This window comes from Gopherus flavomarginatus, chromosome 1, assembly GCF_025201925.1.
Source record: "Gopherus flavomarginatus isolate rGopFla2 chromosome 1, rGopFla2.mat.asm, whole genome shotgun sequence".
Taxonomy (NCBI): domain Eukaryota; kingdom Metazoa; phylum Chordata; order Testudines; family Testudinidae; genus Gopherus; species Gopherus flavomarginatus.
Window position 1 is genome coordinate 11,288,618 of NC_066617.1, and position 12,040 is coordinate 11,300,657.

At 42.2% G+C, this 12,040-nt stretch overlaps 1 protein-coding gene across 2 annotated transcripts in view; it reads right to left on the reverse strand.

The window, feature by feature from the left end:
• MKLN1 (muskelin 1) overlaps positions 1-12,040 on the reverse strand; it is a 193,461-nt gene that overhangs the window by 107,192 nt on the left and 74,229 nt on the right. For both annotated transcript variants that reach the window (XM_050936877.1, XM_050936878.1), the window contains 2 exons: positions 5,596-5,673; positions 4,754-4,819 (listed from right to left, as the gene is read on the reverse strand). In XM_050936877.1, coding sequence (XP_050792834.1) covers positions 4,754-4,819; positions 5,596-5,673 — 144 coding nt within the window. The remainder of the gene's footprint in view (positions 1-4,753; positions 4,820-5,595; positions 5,674-12,040) is intronic.

The following is a 12,040-nucleotide window of genomic DNA, read 5'->3' on the forward strand; positions in this document are numbered from 1 at the left end:
AGGAAGCTTGAGCGGCCATTAGTAGAAGCAGCAGGTTTTACAACACAAACAGTATCAGCTACCTTCCTGGCCTTCTCATGAGCCAAATTAAATACCAGAAACACCCAGAACTTCCTCATGAGCAAAACCACCACCAAATAAAACATACTGACTTTGCAGGCCCAAGCAGGCCCTGAAGCAAAACTGAGTACAGCCTCCCAAGAAGCCTACAGGGAATCTCTTCTCCAGAGCTGTAAGAATGATCCAAAGTTACTTTCTGTCACTAGAAGGCATAAAGCTTGGCGGTGAAATTGACTAAAAGAATGGGAGGAAGTCCAGTTCTTCCTGAAAACAAAGTACATCAGTTTAAGAAACTGGAAGACTGACTCCATTTCCCTGCCTTATTTAATATCAGAATGATCACAGGTCAAAGCCTGAGCTAGTCAGCTTGCTCTGAGTAAGGGAGGAAGAATCACACTTACCAATGCATTCATTCCGAAAATGTTTAATACATTTCATGTCAAAATGCATATATTCCTCTTACGTGTATCATCACCACTCCTGCTGCTTTGAAATAAGCACCCGATCTTGAAAAACTATATTCTATAGCCACTAGAGTGCGCTTCACAGCTTTCATTTCCCATGGTAGTGCTTCTCTCAACACAATCTCTAACAAGGAAAATTTATCCTCATAGATCTTCCTCAGATTCTTCTACCTCTCTCCAAGAAGAATGGTTTGCCAGCCTCATACAAATGAAGTACTTCCTCTCTGGGGCAATAATTATATATTGGGTGACAAAGTTTTAGAACTTTATCAACCAGGAAACCATAATGGTGAACAAGCAAGTTATTTTTAGGGCTGTCAAGCGATTAAAAAAATTAATCATGATTAATTGTACTATTAAACAATAGAATACCATGTATTTAAATATTTTTGGATGATTTCTACATTTTCAAATATACTGTTTTCAATTAAAACACAATACAAAGTATACAGTGTTCACTTTATTTTTGATTACAAGTATTTACACTGTAAAAAACCCAACAGAAATAGTATTTTTCAATTCACTTAATCCAAGTATTGTAGTGTAATCTCTATAATGAAAGTTCAATTTACAAATGTACAATTATGTACCAAAAACCACATTCAAAACTAAAATGTAAAATTTTAGAGCCAGGAAGTCCACTCAGTCCTACTTCTTGTTAAGCCAAATCGCTCAAAGAAGTTGGTTTACATTTGCAGGAGATAATACTGCACAGTTCTTTTTTACAGTGTCACCTGACCAGGGTCGCCTCCAGCCTTTTTTTTTTCACGCCAAGTGGCAAAGAAAAGAAAAAAATCAGACTGAGCTGCCGCCGAAGAGGAAGAGACAGAGTGAAGGACCCGCCGGCAAATTGCCACTGAAGACTAAAGCGGAGCGTTGGGCTGCCGCCGAAGAGCCGCCGAAGACCCCGACGTGCCGTCCCTTTCTATTGGCCGCCCCAGACACCTGCCTCCTTTGCTGGTGCCTGGAGCCAGGCCTGCACCTGACAGTGAGAACCGGCATTCTCATGGCACTGTTCTAGTCAGAATTGCAAGATATTTATGTGCCAGATGCACTAAAGATTCATATATGTCCCTTCATGCTTCAACCACCATTCCAGGGGACAAGCATCCATGCTGATGACTGGTTCTGCTCGCTAAGAATCCAAAGCAGTATGGACTGACATGTTCATTTTCATTATCTGAGTCAGATGCCACCAGCAGAAGGTTGATTTTCTTTTTTGGTGGTTCGGGTTCTGTAGTTTCCGCATTGGAGTGTTGGTCTTTTATAAGTTTTGAAAACATGCTCTACACCTCACCCCTCTTAGATTTTGGAAGGCACTTCAGATTCTTAAACCTTGGGTCTAGTGCTATAGCTATCTTTAGAAATCTCACATTGGTACCTTCTTGGCGTTTTGTGAAATCTACAGTGAAAGTGTTCTTAAAATGAACAACATGTGCTGGGACATCATGCGAGACTGCTATAACATGAAATATATGGCAGAATGTTTTACCTGCAGAGCAGGAGACATACAATTCTCCCCCAAGTAGTTCAATCACAAATTTAATTAACGCATTGTTTTCTAATAAGTGTTATCAGCGTGAAAGCATGTCCTCTGGAATGATGGCCAAGGCATGAAGGGGCATATGAATGTTTAGCATATCTGGCACGGAAATACCTTGCAATGCTGGCTACAAAAATGCTATGCAAATACCTGTTCCACTTTTAAGTGACATTGTAAATAAGAAGAGGGCAGCATTATCTCCTGTAAATGTAAACAAACTGGTTTGCCTTAGTGATAGGCTAAACAAGAAGTAGGACTGAGTGGGCTTGTAGGCTCTGAAGTTTTACACTGTGTTGTTTTTGAGTGCAGTTATGTAATAAACAAAAATCTACATTTGTAAGTTGTACTTTCACAACAAAAAGATTGCACTACAGTACTTGTATGAGGTGAATTGAAGAATGCCATTTCTTTTCACTTTTACAGTGCAAATATTTATAATAAAAAATACACACATTTCAAATACAACACAGAATACAATATATATGAAAATGTAGAAAAACATCCAAAATATTTAATAAGTGTCAATTGGTATTTCATTGCTTAAGAGTGCAATTAAAACTGATTAATCACAATTTCTTTTAATTAATCCCGAGTTAACCGCAATTAATCGACAGCCCTAGTTATTTTTAAACATATTCTATCCTCAGGCCCATGCACTTTAACTTTTTACAGCCTTCAACTCTCTATCTATACACCCACAACCAATAAAGCCACCCTGAGCTCCCCCAAATTTTCAATAATAATCCCACATTCTTCCTTGCCCCTCAAGAGGTATCACACTGTAGCTGGGGTATGATTTGCAGCTTGCACAGACATACCCACGGTACCTTTAATCTAGCTAGCCTGCTAAAAATAGTAGCGAGGACGCAGCAGGCAGCACAAGTGAGTACCTACCCAGAGGGGTGAAACAGGCTTGTGCAGCCTGCACTGCCATATCCTCACTGCTATTTTTCACAAGATGGCTAGATTAAAGCTAGTAAACGCACACCTACACAAGCTGCAAATTGCAGCCCGACTTGTGGTACAGATGTACCCAAAGGCTTGGCACTCGCTCCTCTCTCCACTAACAGTAAGTCACCTTTATTACATTGTATTAATCATATGGGTTAGAAACCACGTTTGTTAAGAGTATTTAAATAAGAAGTTGAGGGCAATACAAAGTCTTCTGAATGGTAACAGCAAGGTTAACCAGTAATTGGAGATAGTGTATGTTATTACATATCAACCTATCAAGATATGGTCAATCAAACCCTGACCATCCTACTTGTATCTCCCTTTCCTTTATCTTTCGACAGACTAAGTTCTTTGGGGCAGGGACTGTACCATTCTTGTGTGTTTACACAGAACCTAACACTTTTTCTTCCTCCATAGCAGTGCACACAAAAGTAGCTATAGGATAGGGACTTGTATATTTATTACAGTTAGACAGCCACAGTGAAAAGGTAACAACTTTTTCACTGTGGCTGTTTAATTGTAATAAATATACAAATATACAAAAGGAGGAGGGAGAAAAATTGTTCTTAACCTCTGAGGATATGACTAGAAGCAATTAAATTGCAAGTTTAGGTTGGACATTAGGAAGTTTTTCCTAACTGTCAGGCAGAGGCGGCTCTAGGAATTCTGCCACCCCAAGCACGGCAGGCAGGCAAAGCTGTGGGACCAGCAGACCCTCCGCAAGCAAGCTGCCAAGGGCAGCCTGCCTGCCGCCCTCGCAGCGAAGGCAGAGCACCCCCCGCAGCTTGCCGCCCCAAGCACACGCTTGGCATGCTGGGGCCTGGAACCGCCCCTGCTATCAGGGTGGTTAAGTACTAGAATAAATTGCCTAGAGAGATTGTGGAATCTCCATCATTGCAGATTTTTAAGAGTAGGTTAGACAAACGACCATCAGGGATGGTCCAGATAATACTTAGTCCTGCCATGAGTGCAGGGGACTGGACTAGATGACCTCTCGAGGTCCCTTCCAGTTCTATGATTAGGCAAGTGGGTTTAGAGATTTCCTCTAATGCTTTCCATTCTCCATCCATTGTACTGTAGTTTAAATAAATTACCTAAAAAATTGAAACCAGCATGATTATACTTCATTATTTTGACAAATAAAATATGCAGAATTTTAAAATGTTGTGCAGTTTTTAATTTTTTGGTGCAGAATTTCCCCAAGAGTAAGTTCTTAGAAAAGTGGCGCTCATAGCACATGGCCAATCATTGTAAGACGAAGAATGGTTTAGTTTTAAAGATCCCAGGCCCCTTCAGGAAAAAGCCCTGGCTCTTAATCAGAAGGTTTCCAGGTTATCAATGTGAGTTAGAGACCAGTAACACTTGGCCAGCAAAGGCTGAGATTGCTTCCAGCCTTCAGACCTGCAGCAGATAGGGGCGGAAAGGGCACCCGTAACACACCCTCCCCCAACCAAAAGATCAGATCACCTACGGAAGAAGTCACTCCTGCATCACCAAAACAAGCAGCCTAAATTCTAGGAAAGTGGACTAGGGCTCCATAGAGGGAAAGCAGAACAATCTAGATGCACTAAGAGCAGAGTTTTGTCCCAACACTAACAGAAAAAAAAGAAAATACAAAAGGAACTAGATATGTTTGCATATTTATAGCTGAGCTGGTACCAGTTCAATATAAGTAAGTCCCAAAATAAAAATAGGACAGAACATTCTTCTTAAAGACTAAATGATCATTCACCTGTCTGTACATCAATGACCATCTGATGGCCTCCTCTCATTCCTGGTCTGCTGTCCTCTCCATCACCTTGTTAAAGACAAAGGAAAGATTTTCTATTATACATGATTTTCTAAAAAAATATATAATTCATTCATTCATGCCATATAAGCTGAGCAGAGGTAGCATAACTTAAATAGCCCAGAGTTCTTCAAACATTCAAAATATACATAGCAATTATCTGGAGAACAGCATGTTTATACTCAAGGCAACCAAGATTTTTTTTTTTATTGTCCAATTGTTTTTTGTATCTATCTTCCAGAGAAAAATCATTGTCATGTGTAAAGTAGCGAACACAATGCTCTCTATCAGTACAGGGAGTGTCTTGCAAGAGGAGACCTTAACAGTCCCTGGATGTGAAAACATATCCTCAGGTCCATAAAAACTGAGCTTGAACTAACCTTTGCAGCCCCAACAGTGGGGACAGACAAAGGCTAATTCAGCTCCCAGCATGGTAAAAAGTAGCCCCAGAATTGCCTGAAGACAAGTTAGCTGGAATGGCACCTTAAATGATATTCCACCACTCCAGAAAAGCCATCTTGTATAACTTTTGGTTTAAAGCTATTGTTCTATGAACGGTTCCTTATTGAACTGTACATTGATGTACATTATTTTAGTATCTCAAGATAAATGCATTGTGCCAGATTGAAAAATAAGTGACATCAGCTGCACCTGTAAAAAGCAGGACTAAGCTGTCTCATAGCCTCCCTTTTATCACCTTCATGCACTGTATCCACCAGCTATTATAGTGGCAATTACTAATGCATGGGTAATTTAAAAAAAAGTGTTTTCATCTAGACTCTTACCTTTGGTACTTTTGGGGATAATCTGACCCCAACGCGGTTTGTATTCCTGCTGACTGATGTACTGATTGAACAAGCCATCTGCAAACACAGAAAAACCAACTTATTGCTGCATGTAATGTTTGCACTTACATTGTGCTGTAGCAGAATTTTTCAGATTAAAATAAGATGTGCTCATTCAAACTTAACTGCTACTCTAGAGCTCTCTTTGAACTGTCATATGCATGTCAGTTACTAATAACATTTTCATAAGTCACACCTTATTCAATTTGTATTTTGACAAAATAAAATGAGTAAACATTAGGCACTATATCAATCAAGAATCAACCTGGCTTGATTGCCATCTCATGCCAGTTATCCATAAATCTCTAGCGTGACATGTTTTAATTAAGAATGAGTTCCTATTTCCATTATTTAAACAAGGGAGGAAGTTGCAAGTGCTTATAAAGTCAGCCATTTTAGCTCATGTTGAGCTGAAACTGGGTCAGATGGCGTCTCCAGAGCTTCATCTAAGAGAAAAAGGTTAAAGCAGATAGTTGTAAATGCTGAGAAGAAAGGAACAGGCACTGGATCAAAACAGGAAAGTAAATTAGTCTTAAATCCCATCTCCCTCCTCAGTGTACCCAAGAGCGTTTTTGTGTTGGTGGTCCCTTTTTTTGGAGGGGGGGGGAAGAGAGGAGGGGACAGAGATGCAAAAAAGGGACTGGGCTTTTGGGGCCCCTGATAAAGCAGATTTGTACAGGGTATATGTATGCTTCCTGAACCACAAGATGAAGTTTATAAATCTAAACAAAAAAAACTTTAACACCTGCTTGTTCATCTCTACTGTGTGTGGACTGTCAGTCCTAGGAAGAGGGGGGTGGAGTGGGTACTCTTCCCCATTCAGGAGCCCAGGGATTTGGGGGTAAGGCAAGGACTTTAAAAGTTATTAACTTAGTTGATAGACGTCCACTTCCTAAAAATACAGCTGCATATTCAGAAGTGTACTACATACCCCAGATGCCTCTAAGTGGAAAAGTTAAAATCAAAACTGAGTAAGTTCTAAATTGTGTAGTACATGATGAACTTTCTCCACATCATATTTTTAATTTTCGTCTGGTCTTAATTTGTCAGGACTGAGATCAAGGTTTAAATTAAAGGCTTAATTCTGCAAGTCAATGAGTGCTTCCTGAAAGAGGCTGAGCATTCTAAGGTTCTTAAGTCTGGTCTCCCCAAACACTACACATCATTTACAAACTCAAACAAGAGTTACGTTGGTCAATTCTAGCTACAAAACTTGCGAAATTTTTCATGCATTTTGATTCGCTCCAGAGATACATGCACAGTATATGTTCTGTTATTTGACACTAGTAAAAAATTCCACGTTAACAGAATCAGTCCCGTTTTACTAGCCACAAACCGATAGGAAAAAAAATAAATCATTCTTTTATGGAACATTAGGATGGTTTGGTCGTCTAGAAAGGAACTTAACAGCAGCATCAATCCCTTTGGCAGCGAACAGATAATTGGACACAGAACAAGAGGATGAATTGCACCATATGACCTGAAAAGGGTGGTTTAACCTCTCGCCCGTACTCAACACCCACGGGCTGCACTTGTCAAGACAGAACACTTCTCCCCTGCTGTGCCTTCAGCTTCTTTTAATAAAGCTTCTTTTCTTCCATGGGACACTGGTTTGGAGATATTCCAGCTCTCTTCCCAGAAATGTTTCTTTCAGCTGGGAGCAGTTCCACATTCATTCTACTTGCACTATAAATCAGCAGTGGCTTGTTTTGGAAGTTGAACCACTCACTAGTGGTTTGGCACATAGGCAGAAGGGGGCCCTAGGTGGATCTCCTTCTGGGTATCTATCTATTCTAGTACCTTGCTCGTAGTTCCTGTTTTATCAGTTAAGCTGACCTGACATGTTTGAAGAAAGAGACAACGTACTGCATAGGCCCGGTGGAGGATCAGAGCTAGGTCAGATTAGGTTTTTATCATCTGTTTCCAATGAAACAGTGACAGTGGTGTTTAGAATGATATTTTCAACTCCATCGCAGAAACAATTTTAAGAGCACTTAGTTTTAAAGGAAAAATCAGATTCCAGAGCCCATGAGGCCTTTCACACAAGCCAATGTCCACGTCTACTCTACAATTATGTCCAAAGATGATGATTCATTATGTAATCACTATCTATTAACTCCTTTACACCTACACTGGGATGCATTTTGCATATAGTAACATCCAACTCCTAGAGATTACAGGTTATTCAGTGAGGTACAGTTTACTAATATTAGAGACTATTTTGTCAGCCAGTTGAATGTTATGTAGCAAGAGATTTTACAGAGTAACTGAATGAAAGGACTATGCATGGCTTAGTATTACCCCCCAAAACTGCAGTGTCTCTGAAACTTCCAGGAAGATTCAACCATTCCCTTCTTATACACCCTAAGCACTTTGAGCACAGTCAACAAATATAAGACTTCTGGCTAGTGACTTAGTGGATGATCAAACATCAGATACTGACATGAACAAACAGCCAGATGGAGCACCTCCTTGAAAAAAAGTGAAACCAGAACACTACTTGTAGCTTGCACACAGAAATCTAATCTGTAAGTACATTTTACAGTAGTTGCATGCAGTTCCATTAAGTAACTTGGATTCTGCATTTGCTGTACAGGAATATTAACCAGACTTGTCTGTCAGAGCGTAGGCTGTCTGGAAGATGCAGGAATGAATCCAAATGTGAGGTATTTGAGCTACATCTGAGAAGCAATTGAGATTTAGGGAACCTTTTAGTTCTGAGAGGAAGTCAGCCAGTTGCCAGAGTTTCAATATGCCCATTTTCTGAGTATAATGCGCATGAGGAAGTCCTAAGAATCTGTGGGAAGAGTGTGATTGCCTGCCAAAAAATTTTCAAAAGAAATTATCCAGTGAGGTAGGGTGGAAGGCATCAGTGTTCAGCACTAGCAATACAAAAATCTACTTCTACTTCCTCTCACCCATGCAGACCCATTCTTCCCATCTAATACAGTGATGGCCTGCAAGAAGTATGGCATGTCACATTTTTCAACCCAGCATTACAAATATTTGCCCCCTTTTTTAAGTCAATTTGTGCTAAACTAACTGTGCGGCATCCCTGTTAAAGAAAAATGAACTGGTGAAATGAGGTTAAGGCCATGAACCTCAAGATCAGCATGAGGCCAAAAGTTCACATCCCCAGGTTTAAGCTATGTAATGGCCAGGAGAGTTCAGAGTTTCTGAAGGCCTTCAAAGTCAACTGGGCATTTGTATACATTTCTCTTTAAATGTACATTTGCACAGCACTGGAAGTATACACAACGCTATACTGACCAAAACAAAAACTCATCTGAAAAGCTAACACACAGGACAAGAATTCAGGAATGAAAAAGTCCCAAACTCTGCATCTGAAGAAATTATTGTAGAAAGGTTTCACAAAAGTTTTAAGCAGGGAACCTGAGGAGAGAAGGCATTTCAAACACAGAAGACAGCATAAGAGAGTAAAAGAGCATGGTGAGCAGGTGGTGGTAGAAGTCCAGAATGAAACATGGCAGACCAGAATGAAGATGTTTGGCCCTGAAGGCCAATGAGAGGAAGGATAGTCCAGTGGTTCAGGGCACTAGCCTGGGACTCTGGAAGTACAGATTCATTCCCTGCTCTGCCACAGATTTCCTGTGTGACCTCAGGCAAGTCATTTAATGTGCTTCAGGATAATACTACTTCCCTACGTCACAGGGACGTTGTGAGGATAACAGCACACAAGTAATGCAGCTACACAAAGAAGGAAAGGTAGATGGAAAGATGAGTGAAAAGTAGAATTAAAGAGCGAAAATCTAATGTGAAAGCCAGGAGAAGCCAGCGAAGGGGTTCAGGGATAATGTGGTCAAAGCAACAGAAGGGGAAGCAGTAAAGGATAAGCCGGGAGTAATGCAAGTTACACGTAACCAGGAGCTTCAGTTAGCCAGGTACTGGATAATAGGTTTATATCGTAAAAGTACTGATATCAGATTTAGAATATTCCTTCAGAATCAGTGACAGAATGTAGAATAGCATGTGTAAATAAAAAAATTCATGCTAAGTCATTCAAATAGATTGCTAGTGAAAGGAATAGCTCACTCTGTCGTTACAATAAACTGGGACAAGAACAAAGGATGCAATGCCACAACATGCTTAACGTTGCAGGTATCAAGTTAACTATGGCTATGGGTACGTCTACACTACAGGATTATTCCAATTTTACATAAACTGGTTTTGTAAAACAGATTGTATAAAGTCGAGTGCACGCGGCCACACAAAGCACAATAATTCGGCGGTGTGTGTCCATGTACCGAGGCTAGCATCGATTTCTGGAGTGTTGCACTGTGGGTAGCTATCCCGTAGTTCCCGCAGTCTCCCCAGCCCATTGGAATTCTGGGTTGAGATCCCAATGCATGATGGGGCAAAAACAGTGACGCGGGTGATTCTGTGTAAATGTCGTCACTCATTCCTTCCTCCGGGAAAGCAACGGCAGACAATCATTTAGCGCCCTTTTTCCCTGGATTGCCCTGGCAGACGCCATAGCATGGCAACCATGGAGCCCATTTTGCCTTTTGTCACTGTCACCGTATGTGTACTGGATGCTGCTGACAGAGGCAGTACTGCAGCGCTACACAGCAGCATTCATTTGCCTTTGTAAAGTAGCAGAGATGGTTACCAGTCGTTCTGTACCATCTGCTGTCATGGGTGCTCCTGGCTGACCTTCGCTGAGGTCGGCCAGGGGCACAAAGACAAAAATGGGAATGACCCCCTAGGTCATTCCCTCCTTTACGTTGTATCTAAAAATAGAGTCAGTCTTGTCTAGAATATGGGGCAAGTGTACTAGAGAACCAGTGTACTAGAGAACCAGAGAGCACAGCTGCTCCGTGTCAGATCCCACAGAAATGATGAGCTGCATGCCATTCTAGGGGGTGCCCCTGCAACAACCCCACCCGTTGCTTCCCCCCTCCCCCAACCCTTCTGGGCTACCGTGGCAGGGTCCCCTCATTTGTGTGATGAAGTAATAAAGAATGCAGGAATAAGAAACACTGACTTTTTAGTGAGATAAAATGAGAGGGAGGCAGCCTCCAGCTGCTATGATAGTCCAGGCAGTACAGAATCTTTTCTTTAGACATGAAGGGAGGGGGGAGTGGAGCTGATGGAGTTCAGCCCCCAGTTGCTATGATGAGGACGGTTACCAGCTGTTCTGTACCATCTGCCAGGAATAACCAGGAGTCATTCCTATTTTTACCCAGGCGCCCCCGGTCAACCTCACCTGAGGCCAGTCAGGAGCACTCACGGGACGATGAGGAGGACAGCTACCAATCCTACTGCACTGTACCGTCTGCCACCGGGGGGGGGGGGGGGGGGGGGAAGGATGCTGCTGTTCAGTGCCCCAGCACTGCATCTACCAGCAGCGTGCAGCAGACATAGGGTGACATTGAAAAAAGTCAAGAAACGATTTTTTTCCCTTTTCTTTCACCGGGGGGGAGGGGGCGGTGGAGTAAATTGATGAGATATACCCTGAACCACCCCAGACAATGTGTTTGACCCTACAGGCACTGGGAGCTCAGCCAAGAATGCAAATGCTTTTCGGAGACTGCGGGATAGCTGGAGTCCTCAGTACCCCCTCCCTTCCCCCATGAACGTCCATTTGATTCTTTGGCTTTCCATTACGGTTGTCACACAGCACTGTGCTGTGGACTCTGTATCATAGCCTGGAGATTTTTTTCAAATGCTTTGGCATTTCATCTTCTGTAATGGAGCTCTGACAGAACAGATTTGTCTCCCCATACAGCGATCAGATCCAATATCTCCCGTACGGTCCACGCTGAGCTCTTTTTGGATTTGGGACTGCATCGCCACCCGTGCTGATCAGAGCTCCACGCTAGGCAAACAAGACATGAAATTCAAAAGTTCGCGGGGCTTTTCCTGTCTACCTGGCCAGTGCATCCGAGTTCCGATTGCTTTCCACAGCGGTCACAGTGGTGCACTGTGGGATACTGTCCGGAGGCTAATACCGTCGATTTGCGGCCACACTAACCCGAATCCAACATGGCAATACCGATTTCAGCGCTACTCCTCTCATCAGGGAGGAGTACAGAAACCAGTTTAAAGAGCCCTTTATATCGATATAAAGGGCCTCGTGTGGACGGGTGCAGCGTTAAAACGGTTTAATGCTGCTAAAATCAGAATAAACGCGTAATGTAGACCAGGCCTACGTCTACACTACCACTTATGCTGATATAACTTATTTCGCTCCGAGTGTGAATCAGCCACCCTGTGAGCGACACAGTTACACTGACCTAAGTGCGGGTGTGGACAGTGCTAGGTCAGTGGGAGAACTTCTCCCACTGATGTAGCTACCATCACTCGTTGGGAATGGATTAATTAAGTCGACAGAAAAGCTCTCTCTCATCAGCTTACAGCAGGT